Source organism: Hylaeus volcanicus, chromosome 2, assembly GCF_026283585.1.
Source record: "Hylaeus volcanicus isolate JK05 chromosome 2, UHH_iyHylVolc1.0_haploid, whole genome shotgun sequence".
Taxonomy (NCBI): domain Eukaryota; kingdom Metazoa; phylum Arthropoda; class Insecta; order Hymenoptera; family Colletidae; genus Hylaeus; species Hylaeus volcanicus.
In genome coordinates this window covers 2,083,128-2,104,888 of record NC_071977.1, presented here as the reverse complement: position 1 = coordinate 2,104,888, position 21,761 = coordinate 2,083,128, and the positions used below count along the sequence as shown (strand labels likewise).

The 21,761-nt window shown below is 33.9% G+C and overlaps 1 protein-coding gene across 9 annotated transcripts in view; it reads left to right on the top strand.

The window, feature by feature from the left end:
• Positions 1–21,243, top strand: part of LOC128885137 (AMP deaminase 2) — a 23,626-nt gene extending 2,383 nt beyond the window's left edge. The window contains exons 1-13 of one of the 9 annotated variants that reach the window (XM_054138978.1): positions 1,359–1,862; positions 1,935–2,072; positions 10,346–10,523; positions 15,505–15,658; positions 16,741–16,927; positions 17,760–18,109; positions 18,166–18,363; positions 18,441–18,736; positions 18,931–19,057; positions 19,132–19,295; positions 19,378–19,672; positions 19,749–19,859; positions 20,129–21,243. In XM_054138978.1, coding sequence (XP_053994953.1) covers positions 1,985–2,072; positions 10,346–10,523; positions 15,505–15,658; positions 16,741–16,927; positions 17,760–18,109; positions 18,166–18,363; positions 18,441–18,736; positions 18,931–19,057; positions 19,132–19,295; positions 19,378–19,672; positions 19,749–19,859; positions 20,129–20,299 — 2,319 coding nt within the window. In that variant the 5' untranslated portion in view covers positions 1,359–1,862; positions 1,935–1,984 and the 3' untranslated portion in view covers positions 20,300–21,243. Of the gene's footprint in view, positions 1–428; positions 566–1,358; positions 2,073–3,258; positions 3,633–6,413; positions 6,629–9,609; positions 9,725–10,345; positions 10,524–12,088; positions 12,446–12,769; positions 13,761–15,504; positions 15,659–16,740; positions 16,928–17,759; positions 18,110–18,165; positions 18,364–18,440; positions 18,737–18,930; positions 19,058–19,131; positions 19,296–19,377; positions 19,673–19,748; positions 19,860–20,128 lie in introns of those variants that run through there. The other 8 variants (XM_054138975.1, XM_054138974.1, XM_054138976.1 and 5 more) reach the window with 8 other exon arrangements.
• Positions 21,244–21,761: the final 518 nt, after the last annotated feature.

The window sequence follows — 21,761 nt, the reverse complement described above, 5'->3', positions numbered from 1 at the left end:
CATTACCGACAGAGTATTCTGCATTACCGACCGAGTACTCTACATTACCGACCGAGCAATCTGCATTATCGACAGGGTAATCTGCATTATCGACAGAGCAATCTGCATTACCGGCCGAGCAATCTACATTACCGACAGAGTATTCTGCATTACCGACCGAGCAATCTGCATTACCGACCGAGCACTCTACATTACCGACCGAGCAATCTACATTACCGACAGAGTATTCTGCATTATCGACCGAGCACTCTACATTACCGACAGAGCAATCTGCATTACCGACAGAGTATTCTGTATTATCGACCGAGCACTCTACATTACCGACCGAGTTCGAGTCTCAATTTTGTTTTTATTAGTCGTATCGTGTCTTCGTACAGATTTACACGACCTCGTATGCTCACGGAAAATTAACAGATAAATGTTTATAGGAATATGGAGAATCTGGTTGGTGTGAATGGCGTGAAGGACGTAAACGGCGAAGCTGATAGGATTTATTATGAATTAGACGGCGAAGGTGATGCCGACAGCTCCACAACACCACGTAACGCTGATCCTCACCGTGATCGTAAGTTTCACTTTTGTAACAACAGCCAGAGTCATTTTTTTCTAGGATCGTCTAGGGTTTTTTAAGGGTTTTTTTTAGGACGTAATGCGGCAGAGATAGGCAAAACCCAACGCTTCGAATAAATTCGAAGTTTGCCGATGTAAATCGAACCCATATTTCACACAGATGTGTATTAAAATTTCAAGTTTTCGAAGTTACGAGACGATCTGAACTGTTATCATTTTTTTACCAAACCATCTTAAATACAGGGTGTCCCAAAAATGTTTGACCGCCTTGAAAGGGGTGGTTCGAGAGGTGATTTGAAGTAACTTTTTCCTTAGCAAAAATGTTGTCCGAGGCTTCGTTGAGGAGATATTAACGGAAAACACTGACCAATCAGAGCGCGAGTATGCGGATGGAGCGTAAGCTACGCACTAAGCGGTTGCGTTCATACGCTACCACGAGCGCTACATCGGCATACTCGCGCTTTGATTGGTCAGTGTTTTCCGTTAATATCTTCTCAACGAAGCCTCGGACAACATTTTTGCTAAGGAAAAAGTTGCTTCAAATCACCTCCCGAACCACCTCTTTCAAGGTGGTCAAACATTTTTGGGACACCCTGTATAACAATTCCCGTTGCGTACGAAATGCGTACCGTATATTATTTTTGGATTTAATACCAATATACATAGCGTACATACGTGTACGATGTCAGTATACTTGATGGCAATATCATCAGGTAGCGTTTTTGAAATTTGGCAAAGAGCCGACGTGTCTTCTTTTCTTTCGACGTCGCTCTCCTGCCGTCTCAAACCAAATAGTACTTTTGTTAGAAGCTCCCGTAGCCGTTCACACGCAGTATGCTAGCCTACTTCGAAGTTTCGGTACGCGAATAGAAACAAGACAATTTGTGTTTGTTTTTCAATAATTCGTTTCCTATCGATGTGTTCGCATCATAAACGCGTCTTCTACATAATCATATCGCGATTTATTTTCGACGTGTTGCTTAAAAATCTTGCGCAATTTATTCAACCGTGAACATTGTAACGCTTGCAACTTTCTTGATCCAAGTATCGCATTAATATTAATCGACCATAACGATTTCGCGATTTACCTTATGTAAATCATGGCCATCGTGTGTATCGAATAATATTTATTCGAGCCATCGAGCAAATCAATTAGCACGTGTGTGTTATAACGTCGAACAGGTGACTATACTTAGCTCGACGTCCGAACGTAAAATTCAGTTGTTCGCTAAAGCGCTACAGCCAAGAGCAGAGTTTGTTGTCACGCGAGATAAACGTTAAAAAAACCGGGTGTACGTATTTGAATTATAGAGAAATAAATAAGGGCGAATTAATGTATCTGAAAACGATTAACTTGTTCGTAGTTTTTATCGTGATTTAAAGTTGTGAGTGAGGGGAATCCAGAAATTTGAAAATGTCGAGCAGAGGCCTTACTTCGATGGAAGATGACCTTTATGTTTGCTTGCGGTTGCCGAATTTTCTCATAGATCCTGAAGATGAAGGTAAACATAGTCAATTAAATTAAAACTTATAATAAAAAAAAAAAAATAATAGAAAAATAATTTCTACATATAATAATTGTCAAGTTGACGTCGAAGAAAGTATATTTGAATTTTGGATTACAGTAAATTTTAGTTTTGTATAGAATCTAAGTTTGTGACACCGTAATGCCAACGTGGTTGGCAATTGTAATGATGTACATTCCCCTTCTGTATGTTACACATGTTTACAAATAGCTGTGTATGAAGAGTGAGAAATGCAATACAATTTATTTAAGAATGAAACTTAAGACTGTTTGAAATATAGTGTTATTTTTTTGTTCAATAAATTATAAGTAATGAATCTACAAAGTAACCATAAAAATACCAAACAATATTATTTAGTTTAAAACAAATTTTCTTTAACAATTTTTCGACTTCTAACGAGTTAAAACAAATTGAAAAATTTGAACAAAAAAATAGTAATGTAATTTTTTAAAAGTAGCCACATAGACATGAATGGAGGTTAATGCTGCATGTTTACATTAAAGACTTTAGCTTTCATATACACAAAATTGAACTTTATTAGAATACATAGATTTTTATTGGAATTATCATTGTAATACAGATTTATTCAGACGTTTGTTTCCGATTTATTCTCTAATAAACTGTATCGCGACTATCGCTTCAGTCACAGTCTTACATCATCTTCAACAATGATCAGTATTGCCAGCCTCATTGGCGCTACGGTATTACCAACTTAAACTCAATAAAAAACTACAATTTACTATAATCTAAAATGCGAACTCAGTAATTTGAAGAATAAAGAAAAGTTGTTGATTAATCGTGAATTTATCTTTGAAATTTGTTCATTATTCCTCACTCTTTATCTTACAAATGACTTTTTATGCATTGACAATGCAACGCGCAATTAAATAGTTATAGCATATTGTTTGCCGTTTCGTTAGATGTATCGCAAAATGCGATATGTTATCAGTAACCAGCTTAAACAACATTGGCCTGCATGTATAATGTTGTCTTTATGTAGTGGTACGATCGTTGAAATTATCTGTACGACTACTGATCCATGCTCAAGGAAACGAGGTGTTTTCTATAAGAATCGATGACACATGTTCACAGTTGACAACTGCGAAGTTGTCACGCGGATTTGACCGAATTGTTTCGCTAACGAAACCGTCTACAGTTGCATTGTTTTGCTAGAACGTGACGATGTTTACATTAATATACAATTACAGTATCTAACGTGGATTTTATGTTTGTTATTAATAATATACAATTATTTCTATTATCAATGTTGATGATATGTTTCTTGGATACAAACTGATCGAAGAATTCCTTCATGTGACACAATTATTTTATTGTGTGTTCCACCAAAATTATTTTGTTATCTAATGTACATAGTTTAGTGAAATTTTGTGAATTGGTGACTTAATTACCTTAATTACAAAAAGTCAGAGTTGAAAAAGTGATAAACAGATTCCTGGTGTTTCTTATAATTGAGTGCTTCAGTCATGTCTACATCATCGTGGAAAACAATTGGAAGACTTCATGTACGTCAAGAAGGTAAACAAATAATCTGTGAATAATACATTGAAGAAACATAAAAAATTTGAATTCTGTGACTTTCATTATAGTATAAGGTGTATTGTATAAGGCTTTTGTATTTTCTACATAGGACTTCCTGACTTATTTCAAAGTTATGATGTTTTGTCTTTCTCTTTTGTGTTATGGTTTGACAGCCTTTACTTATCTCAAATATCTTATATCGATAAGATATGGATGTCTGGATATATAATTACCTTCTTGGCAAACGGTATTAAATTGTTATTGTTATAATCAAAGACATGTCTGTTCAACCACAGTCCAGCTACAGTTTGCAAATATTATAGTCTCTTTGACATTATATTTGTTTCACTGAGAGATTATTACTCCAAAGTCTGTTGACCCAGGCATCTATGTATATATGGATATGTTTGTTTCATTGTATTATAATAAGCTAGTTTCTTGGCATTGCTTGATTGCATTTTTATCAAATTGAAAGCTTTATTGAGTTCTTTGTTACTGTAGTAACTACTTCAATACTTTTATAATATTATGTTGAAACATGTTCAAATATAATAATTGATGTTTTGTTATTGTATATTTGTTGAAAAAATATAAAATTTGTGTAGGTAACAATTGTTAATATTTTTATATCGATCTTGTTGAATAAAGTTTGGAAATAATTTTTTATCTCTATTAGTTTTATCTCTAGTGGAAAATTTATAATGGAATGACCAAATCTAGGTTTGAATTTCGTTTCTAATTTTAAATCATATTTTACACTATCGATATTGTTAAAATAGCGTAGCTACGTTCACGGTGATATTCTTGCGCATGCGCATTTAGAATCGGGACCTGAAAAACTGAGTTTCGCATCTGTAAGTGTATTTCGTGGCTAAAGGTTAATACGCATGCGCGAGAATATCCCACCATTCCACTGGTTGTCATAATATATTCGTCGTAATTTAAATTTCTAGGAACTAGCCTAAATATCTTTCGTAGTGCGTTGAATGACAGCGTATTTACATGATTTACAGTACCACCTAGTGGAATGATGGGAATGTAGGCTTGTGCATTAGTATACAGGGTGGAGCAATAACTATTATCACCTCAGATATCTTCCAAACTATAAGTTTCACAGAAATATTTGTTGAAATGAAATTGTACGGTACGAAGTGGCTCGTCCATTGACGACAATAGTTGTTTTGCAGGTGGAGGTACTTTGGGCATTTCAAGTTTACCTCCAATTTTTTAAATGGATCGGTATGCTTTTGCTTCCGTATCATGATAGAGGAACGTAAAATCAGTTCAACGACCTATTACATAAGGTCATTGAAGGTCACAAAAAGTAGAAAAAGGCGATAATACTTACGGTTTTGGTAGATCAAAAGGAGCTATGAGGTGATCCCAGCTTTACCTCGGGGTCAATTTTAGAGCTCGTTCCAAGGTCAACTCGATTTTTTCACCAGATTCGGGAATGAATAAGTAAATGGCCGTCATTGTGTATACTTTATTTTTTAGGAGATTGTTTATTTTCATAGATTCTACGATATTTACGTATTCGACAAGAACAGTAAAATGAAGAATTTTACTACAAAGTGGAGAATTGCGAAATTTTAGAAGAAGTTTGTGGAAACTTGTGCCAAGTCTTGGTATTGATTTCATTGAAGCGTCTTCTTGGCATTTCGTCATATGGTTAAGTGCCAAGAATCAGAAACCGCAAACAGCTGAATTTGTTCATAAGTAATTGTTAATTACTTATGTATATATGAATACAAACGACTATTTAGCGACAATTCTTTTTTAATGTATATATTATTCATGAATGATTTATTAGTCTAATGGGGAAAACTCGTGTTATTTTTACTTAGTTTATTACTGTAATAGTGAATTGATACTTGTCTGTTTTGCTCTACCTACTAGAAACATGATTCACCTTTAATTTTAATTATTCTCTGTTTTTCGTTAATCTTACCGACGCATGACCAGTTAGAACCAGTGAAAACGAAATATGTGGAAACGGTGAGTAATGGACAGACACGCCAGACAAGTATGCACTACGGAATTACACCGGCATTCCAAGAATTCTAAAAATAATTTTCTCGAAAACAAAGCCCTGTATGAAACGATTTTATTTTCAAATTTCGATTCATTTTTGACCATACGGTAACTTATTTTCGGATATTAGCGAAAATGTTGTCCAAGACTTCGTTAAGCAGATATTAACAAAAAACACCGACCAATCAGAGCGCGCGTATACCGTTGGAGCGCCCGCGGTAGCGTATGAGCGCAGCCGTTTAGCGCGTAGCCTACGCTCAACCGGCATACTCGCGCTCTGATTGGTCGGGGTTTTCACTTAATATCTCCTTAACGAAACCTCGGACAACATTTTCGCTAAGGAAAAAGTTGTTTGAAATTCCCTCCTGAACCATCCCTTGCAAGGTGTTACAACATTTTTGGAACACCCTGTATAATATCGATACTGCGTGTCAAATATACATATAGTATGTATGTTTTAGTACATGCAACAGTACGCATATGCGAACAAAATGTCCGTAGTACATACTTTTTAAGATCATGTACTGTGACTTTGTTAGCGATCTAGGTATAGTACAGATATCTTTTTATCTGTACTTGAATCCTGCAACAATATGCTTGTCCTTGTATTCCTAGATCTATGGTGCAAACGTACTCTCTGTTGCTACCTCCCACCACTCTACTAGGTGGTAAGACAAATTTACTGTAACTCCCTGTGCCTCCCGTCTCCGATCTGGCCATACTCTTCATGCTACATGCTAGTGTATTCAATACTTGCGACCAGTTAAGGTGGTCAGTGCCCTCTGAAGTACGAACTAGGCGCGCCTCGTTTATTGTGCAGTCAGTTCCGAGAACCTTTTCCCATATTTTTACGAATAATAGTGTTAATTTTGTCTGGTAGACGAGTGCGACGTATCTGTGGTTCGTGTAGCGTTGCAATTTAAAAAATCGTGACGACGTTTCGAAACGGCGAGCGCGTGGTACATATGAATCAAAGTTTTCATGATCTTCGAGATGTCGATCACCTATATCTCTTAATTAATTTTGTGTATGCGCTTAAAGTGATTAAATACAATTCGAATTCATTTTTTTGTTAATCGACGACAATTAGTTGCTTCGGGGTATTAAGGCTTTGTTCTTCTTTATATTTATTTATTGACATAAACGTGTAATTTAAATAATAAATGGTCAAATTCTTATTAACGATGTGATATTTGTGACGCATATTCCATCTTTTTATCGTTCCAAATGCGAAATGTGCTTTACGATGATACAGTGCCGTTAACATTTGCTCTTTTTTTCTGTTACATGCTAAAATTATCTTACGTGTCATATCTTATCTATAATTGTGAAGTATGAGAAGTACGTAAATAAACCGACGCGATATATCTTCGGTAGTCATCAGTATTGTTTCAAGGTTTTGGATCTCCTCCAAATTAAATTGTTGATGATTCTCATGGCCAGACATTCTTCTGAAAGAGGTTGATTCAACACACTAACCTTACTAACTGGAAATGACGAATTTAAATATCTATACACGAAAAATCTATTTATAGATATGAAAGTGGTACATGTTTGATTAATGGGATTGCGAGAGAGTAAAAAATAATAATACTCAAAACATCAAGAGATTCTTAGCTGTTACACTTTTGTTATCAAGAACCAATAGATTGTTATTTATTATACTTAACTATATAGCTGGCAAGACAAGATAAAAAAGTTTGTTGCACTTTTAACAAATATAAATAAATATTGGTTCCTTTGTCTTAAATGTTACTTTTTGCATTCCATGCTTTTAATATTTTACTTCAAGTTTTATAAACATAACAATGGTTATATAGTTGCTGATGGAAAATGGGTTGCATTGATTTGTCGATAATAAGATTTGAAAATTTAATTTTAGATGAATTAGTATTAAGTGGTGATGCAACAATTGTTGAATTGTTGAATTGTCTTTTCATTCGTTTTCATCTACTCTTTTCTCTTTACTATATTTTATTTTTACTTCATTTATAGTGAGCATATGAAACATGAAACGAATACATAGGTCATCAACAAAGGTTATCTGCTTGGTTACTGCCTGAGCCAATCAAGTTTGTATTACGTTATGATCCAATGAAATTGTTAAATAAAGAAAGGACTATCAATGGTGTTCATCATCTTCAGCAACTTTTTATTAAATTTATTCAATGTGTTTTCTTTGCCACTTCTTACATGATTTATTGGAATTAAGAATGGCTTCCATTTCATTTTGCACGAATTTTAACTTTTGCAATGTATCCTCTATTTGCTATCTGTTAAACTTGTATTAGAATCACATTTAAGTGGTTTGGTTTCCGTAATACTAAGGCATGTTGCCAAACAAAATGAGTAGGAAAACTGTCGAATAAACCAAAACTAATGAAGACAATTCTTAGTGGCATCTAACCTGATTTAACTACGTTTTTGGATCAAAGACTTGGCAAGGGTTTTTTGGCCTCGGAGTGGTTTTCTGTTGGAGTTTACTACTTTTTGTATTGTTACAGCAAACTATTGCTCTTGTAAAATAGATAAATTATTTTCGTTCATTAGGTCTTGGACTTTAATTAGATATTTCTAGTACTCTGTAAGCAGCAGCATATACAATATGGATCACTTATTAAACTATTATTGTGATAAAAAACACTTTTGGTAGCTTTTAAATTATGCTACCAGTAATTTGTATATATGAATTTCTAGACTAGTTTTGTGTTATTAAGTATTCTACTAAACTGTCTGAAAGTTAAGTCCTTTTACTATTCACATTGTAGCGTAGAATTGTATAATTCAATAGCTTAATATCTTGATATCGATACTTTAAATACTGGCCAATTTAGAAGAGTCTACCACTTAGTCAAGGATTTTTTGTATTAGTATATATTAATCTAGACTGACATTAATCCCTAAACACTCTTCTAATAGGTATATCAAAAGCTTTATCTGTTTCCTCAAATGGATCATTGCAAATACATAACCAATAACACAGTTAATAGGTTCCTGGAGATAGATACTGGAATCGAAAGCTTATAAATAGGCTATAAGTAGGTGTATAAATAGGCTGTTAAATAAAGTGTTGAAATAAACTACTACTTTAATTGCATTCGTTTTTACATACTTGTATTTCTGCAAAACTTCGTTACGTAAGCGCATGCAATTTAGATACGTTCGATATACATGTTTCCCGTGTTCGGAAATGTCATAAATGCATAATCCGTAATGTGTAAATACATAAATACGTGAATCGATTTCGTTTGAAATACACGGGGTGTTTCGTTTAAAGAGCAATGGTTTTCTTTTAAAGATATCAAAAAAATGTCTTTTACAGGATATTTTTAGATATTCCAAAGACTTTAAAAATACAATCTTTTAAAAATTGGTTTCTCGAAACGGTTAAGCCAGAACACACCGTTAAACTAATATTTATTTTAGCAACTTCTTCATATTCTCGAATCCTATGGAGATTTGTTTTCTTTAACATCTCATCCTCAGAATTAATTCATTTAGTTCCTTGGTGAAAAGTCCTGTCGCCCATTTATGTGACGATCAACGCGTTGACTGGTTTCAATCTGTTATATATAAAACACTAACGTAATCCGAATAGTGTTTCGATTCAGCGACGTGTTTTATACGTTTCATTTTGCAACGGTCGTTAGACGTATGGTTCGTTTGAAACGTTGCCAGTGTTTTGTTAAAGGTACATTGCACTTTGAGAAATTCGAAGATGCAATTGTGTCTCGACACTCGTACGTGGTTTAAAGATGCGTTGAACCTTTCGAAAATTTATATACCGTCCATTGGCCGACAGTAACGTGATCGTATCGAGCGTGTTATCGTATCGGATAATTATAATTGAGCGTAATTGAGATAGAGACGATCGACAGTCTCGAATCAGGAACGAAAAAGCTACGCTTACACGATATTCGAATTGTGAAAATATTTTTAGACGACCGACAAAATTTCGAAGATGGTATTGGGTAGCGAGAATGAATACTTGACTGGATATAAGCGGAACTCGGTGACGGAATGGTTGCAGAAAACCGAGCAAGCAAAAAACGATGGTAATTCTGGATGCAACATTAGTTAAGAGTATTTATGTAACAAGAATTATTATCCGAACGAATGTACGGTTTAATCCTCGAGTTAGGCGAATAAAAGTGTCGCATAAAATGCAATGTTATTAATAGACTGCGGAAGTTTATGCAAATTAACACTTCACGGACTGGTAGCCTATTGATCGTCTTTTTGCCATTTCAAGTAATACTTTGTTATCTGTTACTTAGATAGCATATCACATAAGTACTAATCTAAAAACGATTCTGATTGATCAAATATTTATTGTATGATACTAATGTAATGAAAATAAAGAATATTATTTTAAATTGTATGTTACATAAAGAAATACATACAGTCATAATCAATTTCAAATACCATCTGGAACTAAAATTGCATATCAAAAGTAGCTTTTTAGAAATCTTTATAACGAATTAACTAGAGAGGAAAATGGAGGACTCACCGTAATGTAATTCAGAGTGATAAATAAATCATGAAACTTAATACATATTTCGCGCCAGGGATGTAAATAAATCTGATTTTCCTTTTTTTTTTTTTTTTTTAAATGTACAGTGTACAATCAAAACAGAAGAAAACAACGACTATAACCGTAATATTTTTCGTTACAGGAAGCGAAAGTCCAGTTTTTGGTTTGGAAGGTAACGCGGCGGCTACAGGTGGTGCAACTTCATTGAGGCATACCCCACACGAATTGCCTAATGAAATTTCGGCCCCCTACGAAGTTCCGCAATTTCCCATTGAACAAATTGAAAAGAAGCTCTTGATACAAAGGCAATTAACCGTCAAGTAAGTAAATCCATTTTTCATTTTTATTCTTCGCTATAGACCGAATTGATATGTATACGTATATATTCTACTATCTTCACGATTTTTCTCTTTTGCTTTTTACTTTTTCATTTCTCGGGAAATAACTTGCTTAAAATAATCAAGGAACGTTGGGTAAGTTTATAACCAGATTTGTTTCTCTATTTTCATTTATCAGTCGAAGGTGTTACAAATACCTAAAAGAAACGAGAAAGAGATAACGTTGGTGACGAATTCATGCTTGAATTCTTTGTAGATAAGATTATTTAAACGATACGATTCAATCGAATATTAAGTATATGTATATGTAACTTCCAAACGGAAGGTGCTTTTTTTCAAGATCAAATCTTTATAAAAATACAAATCGAAAAGTCCTTTACCAATTTGCGATCTAAGGCTTCGTTGTCGAAATATAAGTAGTTGAAATGTACAGATGTGACTAATGGCGCGCGCTGCGCGAGTTACAATCAGCTGATCGCGCGCCGAGAGTCACTTGTAAATTTCAACTACTTGTTTCTCGATAACGAAGCTTCAGATCGCAAAATGGTAAGGGATATTTCGATTTGTATTTGTGCGAAGACTTGATCGTCAATGATCCCACGTATTTGGAAACACTCTGTATATAATATCGTATCCTTTCGACGAACCAATACTTATTAACATTATTAGAATTTATGTTTGATAAAATACTTTTTCTGTTTTATTACTCTTATCGAGCAAAGGGAATAGAAAAAGTACCGTATAAATTGTAGGTGAAGAGCACTTACCTATTTCTATGTAATAAAGTATTTGTGATATTTTATTTTACTTTTTTTTTCTGATATTTTCGTAAAAGAAAGAAAATATTTCAAGATATAGTCATTGTATTAAACGTGTCCTGTTAGACTGGTCGGAGAAGTAGCTTGACCACCATTATTACTTTCAGGAATGTTGTCGGATTCGTATCCGTGTATGACCGTGCGTCATTTGCGAAATATTACCCTGAGAAAACAGAAACCTTGGTTACTGGCAAATTAATTACTCTCAAGAATTAATTCGAGACTGTTGGTACCTTTGATGTCGTATTATTTATTACTATTTTTTCTAATTAAGCAAATATGAACATTGCAAAAATAATAGTTTTACCGAACGTCAGCGATGGATTACAAAATAACTTACCATTTGTTTACAAACAAATAATAATACAACTTTTTAATTTTACTTGGATCACACATTCCAAGAGTGTGTTTCATTGTTGTCACGAAGGTTGGTACTCTACGTAACAAACATAGCGTTAATTTTCCCAGGTTGTTGTTAACCGTGGGCGAAAGCTATCTTGTAATAAATATTGAGTAGTTGGTGAAATACTCGGGGTGGGTTAATACCGAGAACGTAACGGAAGGTTACGTCGTCGGATATGGGTCGTGTGTAAGTGTGGCTACACGCACACCGACGAATGTACAGTACACGTACACGGTCATGGAGAGGGGTTGCTTGCACCTCGGTGGTCCTCAGTCCTCACGGTCGTCCTGCTCAGTCGACGTGCGACCGTCGGGGAGCAACGATGTTTACCGGTTGACGGAATAGGCGTGCGACGTAGATCATTTCCGGTCCAAAACCGCAAAAGAAGTTTGTACTCGTGGACGAGCGTGTAATCGGCAATCGTTCGCACGATACCCTCTTCTGACCTCGCGAAGAAGTGTTAGCCCGATGTCAGACTATGCGAGTCGATGCATCGATTCGTAGTGATTTCATCCTTGAGAATTTGTGTTAATCGTGCTGTGACATATACGAATTACGCGAGAAAATGTATCGGCGTGATTTAAAGAAAACTGGCCGCCGACAATACGTAGATTATTTACCCAGCTGTTTTTGACGGTTACAAGGACAGCCCATGAAATGACTTTTTATTATTACGTACAAATGTAAATGGAATATTTTGATTATAGAATTTTTCATGATGTAGATTCACCGATGTTCACTTAATGACGTTTAAATATGTACAGTCAGTGTAATAAGTATTCGTACAGAAGCCAATTGAAAATGATACTTCTCGTATTTATTTTATGAATAAATTTTAGGGGAAGAAATAATTGACCAACATATTCCTACATATTTTTAGAGTTGAATTTCCGTAAATTAAAGTATTGAATTAACGTTTAATGTAATGCCTCTCGTTTCTTTTCTTATGAATTTTATTTGAAATTGGTCGCTGTACGAATACTTCTTACACCGACTATATATTTCAGACTATTGCGACTACTCGGTAACGAATCGAACGAGGTTGGAAAATTTATATGACTGCGAAGAATTTCGTTTGGTTCGTCGATTATTAATAATATTTTCCAACCGCGCATTTTGTACGAGGATCCAATTTATCGACTAGTTACATCGCGGTTACTTTCCTTTCGGTCTTAAACGTTCTTGGGAATTCCAGCAACGCGTAAATGCGATGGATCTCTGTTCCAAGTCTCATTGATTCGTCGCACGCCGCGTACGGTCTTTTTCCCTTCCGAATAGATACATCTCACCGAATAGTTGTTATCGCACGGTTAATAATGCCATCTCGGTCATTGAATAGCTCGTACGGCGTGCACGTAATTTGCGTATAAAATTATCTGGCGTGAGCGCATTGCGTTCGAATTGCACGTGTGATCACAATGATCGATACAATAGCCCAAGAATTGTAAATATAGCGGTATGGTGACTGTGAAGGTGACAAGGAATTTTTGACTGATGGTGACACGATCGACGACTGCGTGCGCGTTAGCTGAACATTCGTTAACGTTTACCTAACGATATTGAATAGGTACAGTGAACGATGGCTCTCAGTTTTTGATTTCTGGTGACCGCACAAATGTTTCACGAGTATGATCGTTATTAAAATATGATAGATAGAGGAACAAAATAACATTCGTTAAAAATACGTACGATATAAATTGATGATAAAACGTGTATAAATTAATACTATTAATTAATTATTAAAAATGATATGATACTAGAATATCCGTTATCGTATTGTTGAATTTTTGTGTACGATTTTGTTGTTCGGAGTTTGAGCTAAGGAATACGAAATAAAGTAATAAACGCAGAAAGGAAGATATCCTTGCGAAACGTTTCGTCTTTTTTGGCGTATTGTCGTGTACACGAGAAGAATAAAAACCAAGAGGAATTGTCTAACATGTTCGCTGGTGCGAACGAATCGAAACGATGGCTGAGGGATAATACGATACTACTGAGGTAAAATAAAATGCCCTAATAACGATTTCTCGTACATCCTGGAGGAAAACGCCGCCTGTGAACGGCAAATATTTTTATTACGGAGGCGACAAACTTATTTATCGAGAGAAGCCTACCTACGACGGTTTAAAAAAAGGAGCATATTTAGGAATTTTTTGAACAAGAAATTTCTTAGTACATATATTGTAATTTTTGTACTTAAAAATATCTCAAATTAAGAAAGTTGCGGCGTCACCATTGTTTTCGTGATTTTTTTTAAAGAATATTTCAGGAATGTTTTAAAGCACGTTCGGTAATTTTTTCAATTCAATTTCTCACAGAAATGTTTGAGATACCAGCTGTCTCTTATACAGGGTGTCCCAAAAATGTTGTAACACATTGAAAGAGGTGGTTCTGGAAGTGATTTGAAACAACTTTTTCCTTAGCGAAAATGTTGTCCGAGGCTTCGTTGAGGAGATATTAACGGAAAACACTGACCAATCAGAGCGCGAGTATGCCGATGGAGCGGCCGCGGCAGCGTATGAGCGAAGCCGGCTAGCGCGTAGCCTACGCCCCACAGGCATACTCGCGCTCTGATTGGTCAGTGTTTTTCGTTAATATCTCCGTAACGAAGCCTCGGACAACATTTTCGCTAAGGAAAAAGTTGTTTCAAATCACCTTCCGAATCACCCCTTTCAATGTGTTACAACATTTTTGGGACACCCTGTATAGCAAGTTTTCGTTCGAGTTATTACGTCGTCACATAAGTTCATGCCACTTATTCTTCTATTACTCGAATTAATATATGAAACATGTCCTTAGGTGTTCTAAGAAAATGTAATCTCTCTCGTTTTGCAATACTTTCCCATCTTTCTGACATAGTCAATATAGTCATCATAAATTTTTTGTAGTCTTTTTTTATTCAATATTGGCTCAGTCTGCAGCACGAACTTATGGGATGAGCTAATACTTTAACAGTGGGAATTCCAGAGGTTACAATTGTTATCCAGGATCAATAAAACTTTTTTCTTACATTGTTCACATGTTTTCTAAGAATATGTATTAATCCGCGATTAAAAAAAGTGGAAAATTGAATTTTTTAAGTGTCGTTAGTTTAAGATATTTTCAAATGCAAAAATTGCGACACATGCGCTAAGAAACAGTCTTTTGAATACCATAAAACATATTACCAGAAAATGTTTCAATTGTAATGAAAATAATAATAATATTATCTTTTAAAATTATTGAAATTCAACGTGTATTTAAATTTGCAACAGATCTATGTTTACAGAATATGTATATCTGTATCTCGTCTACCAAGCAATTACGATTTTTTGTTTATGTAAGTTTTTTTTTCATTCTGAATGCTTATACATTATCTCAATGTTTGTCCATTGAAGTTGGCTGCTTTCTGTACTTTTGTTTGGATTTAAAACCATTGCAAATAATACTATGCTATTTATAATGCTATTTGAGATTGTTTATACTCCTAATCTACATGAATAAAAAATGTTATTTATTATTTATATATATATATTAAATGATATGCCTTTCACGAACGTTTCTGCTATTTCCATAGTTCAGATCCAGCATACTCTTGGTATGCATCCCTCAAGCCCATGTTACATGTTTATAACAGCATATATGAGATCATGTAGTACACATGTTTCTGTGCAATTACTATTTTATTAAGATGTGACGTTTATTTATTCGAGTGTCCTTGTTATCGTGAATAAACAAAATCACGTTTTGGGTATTCTTTCAGAGCTGCCAAGGATCTAGAGGAACGTCGTAGCCATTATGAACCTTCCCTTGGACCAGGAGTGCCAGATGATGTTGATCACATCTTCAATCTCGAGGAAAATGATTTCGTACCCCATTTCCAAAGAGTTTCCATATCTGGAGAGGATACTTCTGGCGTACGTTGACTCTATTTTACACTATTGCCAACAATTTATTGCACTTTGTATATATGTTACGCTTATTGTTTGTCATCATTTATGGCATTCAATATAAATGGACTAATAATTAAGCTAATATGTCAAATCTGTGTTACGTAGTGGATGTGTGTCTTTTTTTGTAATTTCTATGAGAAGAAACCTTAAGAATGCTGCCTTACGTAGGAAACCTTTGTCAACTACTATTACCCCTACCGTTTCTTCCCCCTGGCTCTATCCTTTTATCGGTAACTCTTTAATCTATAAAGAATTATTAGCTATTTCACACGTGTCATTACCGTTACGAAAAATTTGGTGTAATTCTAGTAAACAATTGTTACATATACATATTATAATAAAAATAATACAGAACGTACTAAATATATCCTATATCTATCGCATGAGTATTCTTGCAGTATACACTTATGTAATACGTTTATTTCATTTGTTATGCAACAAATTATTATGTATTTCATTTAATTACTATATATTTCATCCAATCCGTTTTAAGAGACATTCCGCTAATACATTTGTTAATCTTATTTCTATACTTTCAAACATCAAATACAAAAAATACTCGAAATTACACAGAATTAATTATTTATACAGCCTAGATTATATGAGTTAGAAATGTGAAGCATAACCTTTTTCTCGACTACTTTCTACTCTCTTTTTTCTCAGACAAAAATATTATAATAATGAAAATACACCTTCCTATTTAATAAACGGTAACGATCTTAAAATCTTGGAAACTATGGTCTGGTGGGATTTCTGCGTATTATCAAAAAGAGCGAAGATATTTTAGGTACAAAGTTTAGGTGACTCACGCTGTATTACTTTAGGAAACAACTAGTTCTTAAGGATTCTGAAAGTAAGAATGAAGAAGATAGTAGAGGGATGATTCAGGGTTCGTAGAGCAAGGATGACATAGTGTTTGCATGTGGAATGATAAATGTTAAAGTCGAAAATATTTGTATTAGATTAGATGAGTAGAGTGAGTACAATAGAACTCCATTTATCTAATCTTCATTTCTTGGAACGTAATTTTCATGAATGTATTTCAGGTACCGTTGGAAGATCTTCAACAGGCATCCCAAATGCTGGTCCAAGCGTTGGCGATACGTGAGAAATACATGAACAATTCTAAACAGAGTTTTCCATCTATAACATCGCGATTTCTGCGCAGTATCGATAAAAGGCCAGTAAACAGTGACGATGAGGTCCAACACGATGATCGTAAAGCCATTGCGGGTATTTATCTTTCAATCATAAGGTTACATTGATTATCATAACATACTATCCTTCATACTCATCGATCCCTTTTCACAGTGGTGTGCAAATGTCCACGGTCAGACACATTTTTCACTTTATCTTTCGAAGGAACAGCTACACAAATTTCAATCAATATTGAACGCACAAGCATTATAATGGATTCAAGGAATAATGAAACTTCGAGTTACATCTCTAGGTTTAAAAACGTCGTTTCAGGCGAGAATTTCATTGTTGAAGTCATATTTGTTTCTATTGCAGAACGGTTTAAATATTTTACTCCAATATATCATTAATAATTCCATTCTCTGTTGCTGGTTTAGCCATCTTGAAAATATTAAATTATATAATTATAATTGTAAATTCTCCTACAAAAACAAAGTAAGAAAGAGTTACTTAAAATTTGTTCAGCTCTAACTTTCGAAAGATGAAGTAAAAAATTTATTTCGCCGAAAATCTTTGCACGTCACTGTATGTATATTACATGTAATAAATATTTATGATGTAAAGGCAATTTAATGTTTTACTTCTGAAGGTAAATGGGCATTGTCGCAGATTGAAAGTGAAATTATGGATATATTCAATTCGATGCCGACAGTGATGCTTTGTTCAAAGATGCGCATTGGTTGGAACGGTCCTTCTCCCGCCATTCTCCTTAACTCGAAACTTCCTAAATCGTATTACCTTACATACTTAATTGTTTTTCTTATATTACTAATTTCCTAGATGAGACAAATTCAAATAAGTTTACGCACAATATATTAATCACGCCGAAACGGCGATAATATTTATCCTCGTTAAATTTTATTATCAGATCATCCTGTGCATGCGCCAGCGTCACGAGGAGATCCGTGGGAATGTGAATTTCCCCCGTCGAAGAATTATAAAATTGCACCCGTTAACGGCGTGTTCAATTTGTTCGCCACCGAAGAAGATTTTACTAACGGAAAACCAATTCCGTATTCGTATCCTGATCTGGCGACTTTTGTCAGAGACATGAACATTCTTTGTGCAATGATTGCCGATGGTCCTTTAAAATCTTTTTGCTACAGAAGACTGAGCTATCTTTCATCGAAATTCCAATTACACGTGTTGTTGAACGAACTTAGGGAACTTGCGAGTCAAAAAGCGGTTCCGCACAGGGATTTTTATAACATCAGAAAGGTCAGTATAAACAAAAATTCGCTAAGGGAAAATCACATAAAAATCTTTTATTTCAGGTTGATACGCATATTCATGCAGCATCTTGTATGAATCAGAAACACCTACTTAGGTTCATTAAAAAAACTCTGAAGAATCATGCAAATGAAATTGTCACGTGTTCGAAAAATGGTGAAACAATGACACTTCGAGAGGTGTTTCAATCCATGAATCTGACAACGTATGATCTCAGCGTTGATATGTTAGACGTACACGCAGTAAGCTTTCGTTGATAATACGTTTTACGAAGAAATTAATTTAAGAATGTCTAATCGATGCGTAATGTTATTTCTAGGATAGAAATACGTTCCATAGGTTCGATAAGTTCAATGCCAAGTATAATCCAATTGGCGAGAGTCGACTCCGCGAGGTGTTTTTGAAAACGGACAATTACCTCAACGGCAAATTCTTTGCTAGCATTATTAAAGAAGTCGCCAGTGATCTTGAAGAGTCGAAATACCAAAATGCAGAATTGCGTCTTTCGATTTATGGCAAAAATCCAGAGGAATGGGACAAGTTAGCAAAGTGGGCCATTCAGAGCGACGTGTACTCCGATAACGTGCGCTGGCTCATTCAAATTCCTCGACTGTAGTAAGTTTTTTTTTTTTTTTTTTTTTATTATTCACTATACAGGATGTTTCATTTGACTTTTCATAAACTACAAAGTTATCAATTTCATTTTTTTTTTTTTTTTTTTTTTTACGAAGTCAAATAAGACATTCGATATATTGTATTTATAATTAATTATGTTAATATATTAATCATAAATTCTTATTTGTGTGCAGTGATATTTTCAAATTGAACAAATTGATGACAAACTTCCAAGAAATTTTAAATAATATCTTTTTACCACTTTTTGAAGTAACAAATGATCCAAACTCTCATCCAGAATTACACAAATTCCTTCAATATGTAAGTAATTTTCAGCACGTAGTATTTAAGACGTTATATGATACGAACAGTTATTACTTTAATAATTGTTATAGGTAATAGGATTTGATTCAGTTGACGATGAAAGTAAACCTGAAAATCCTTTGTTTGACAAAGATGTTTATCCACCAGCAGAATGGGATGATATTGAAAATCCTCCTTATGGATATTATCAGTACTACACTTATGCTAATATGACTGTTTTGAATCATTTTAGAGCGTAAGTTTTTTTTTAATAGTTAATGTTAGTTCCATGTTTAGGTAATTTATCTGAAATTTACGTATAACATAATTTTTTACAGAGACCAAGGATTTAACACCTTCGTTCTAAGACCTCATTGCGGCGAAGCTGGTCCTATTCAACATCTTGTGTGCGGTTACATGATGGCAGAGAACATTTCTCACGGTCTTTTACTTCGAAAAGTACCTGTACTACAATACTTGTATTATTTGGCGCAAATTGGGATTGCAATGTCACCTCTCAGTAATAATTCTCTCTTTTTGAACTACCATCGTAATCCACTTCCTGAATATTTAGCAAGAGGTTTATGTGTAAGTCTTTCTACGGATGATCCTCTTCAATTCCACTTCACCAAGGTTAGTATAACATTGGTTTACACAGTTTTTTCATGTTTCTGTGATAAAACTTGTACTTATTTATCGTTTCTTATAGGAACCTTTAATGGAAGAGTACAGTATTGCTGCACAAGTATGGAAACTCAGTTCGTGTGATATGTGTGAATTAGCACGTAATTCCGTACTTATGAGTGGTTTTCCACACAAGGTATGTATTACATGTGCATATATGTACAGGATATAAACACAAGTGTGGAGTATTTTCTTAGATTAATTCTGTTTCAAAATAGCGAAACTAATTTACTGCTTGTATTTTGAACATTTCTTATAAAAAAGCCAAAAATTTGTCGGACACGTGTACATAGAAATTGTTTCATTATTTTGTTCCATTATTTGAAAAATATATTACATTTTTGTTAAAACCATAATCACAAGCTAAATAAATTAACAGAGTATATACTTTTCTTTATTTTACAGAGTAAACAATATTGGCTTGGACCTAATTATACTAAAGAGGGAGTAGCTGGTAATGATATTACTCGAACAAATGTGCCAGATATTCGGGTGGCTTATCGATATGAAACGTTAGTCGATGAATTATCGAATATTTTTAAGGTTGCTGAAAAACCCGAATCCGTTCCATTTTAACCTTTAGCGATAGTACAAAGAATCCTATGATATAACGATTACTTTGTGACTACAAATGGTGTCCATGAAATTTGATAAAACGACGATGAAAACTATTTGTAGTGCGAATCCTGTAATGTAACCAATTATGTGATTTATGCTAATGATCTTTATCAACTTTTGATAACTCCCTTGTAGTAGATATTCCTTTCATTAAATGTACGATGATACCAGAATTATTTTTTTAACAGTAATTGTAAAAACATTAAGTACAATTTAAATTATCTTACTTAAATGCCATGCGACAGTTTACATACAACATTAATGTTAGATGCCAGATCTGTACCTAACAAAACATTTAAAACATTCTTGTTTTTGCGTTTTAAGATGTTTCAAGTACAAAACCGAATTTATTATGGAGAGTAGATATAGACTATGTTGCAAGGAAGTGTCTTTCACTTAGACTACAGAATTTCAAGTGTAAACCAGGAATAAATTAATTTGAAATTTTTCATGGACGTTGACCAATTTAAGAATAGTTAGGTAATTAGATATGATTCCAATTTCAAATGTTGCAATCTTCGATATGTATAATAAATTGAACGTTATTGCACGATTTAAACTGTAAACTGAATATTACATTAATTTTATGTTAAACATTTGCAGTATTGCAAGGCAACAATTCACTTTTCACGTTTCAGCAACACTAAAATTGTTGACCCAGCTTTTTGAATTTTAGCTTTAGTTTCTTACGTTTTTGTACATTTATACAGCTACCGTGTATGCTATTTGTATTTAACAAACGTACATAAAAAATACGTCAAAACCTGTACATGGATAGTTATCTCATGATTTGTATACATTATTATATCTATATATACTTTCTATTATATACGTTATATGTAATAGAAAACTTCAACTTTTATTATAATCAGTATATAAATACCACATTTGAAAGTACTAAATTCCGTATTTTTTATAAGTTAACCAAAGTTGCATGATAAAATTGTAGGACTCATTTTAAAGTTATTAACATAATATAATCATTAATTCGTTTTTTAGTATTTAGTTTCCAAAATAACTTTCCTATCAACGAAGTGTTATCAGCAAGTATATGATAATATATAAACATTCGTAACATGACCTAATATTGAATACAAATTGTTACTACGTAGAAAAAGAATGTATTTATTGTATAAAATATATTCTACATAAGAAAAAAAATATATACTTGTATCACTAAAATATTTGCGTATTCAAATGCTGTAATGTATGTTTTAATCAAATCAGTCTATACAATTATTCAAATTTAGTAAGATGAAATATAGGGAAGTAATTGATAAAAATAGAAAAAATATATGTATATCGAGCCACAGTAATTTTTGCCATTTAAAAACAGTCACCATCTTTCATAACAATAGAGATTTTTATGTTTCTATTAGTACTATAGCTGATTTTCTCCTACTGTGGTAAAGCTCATTGT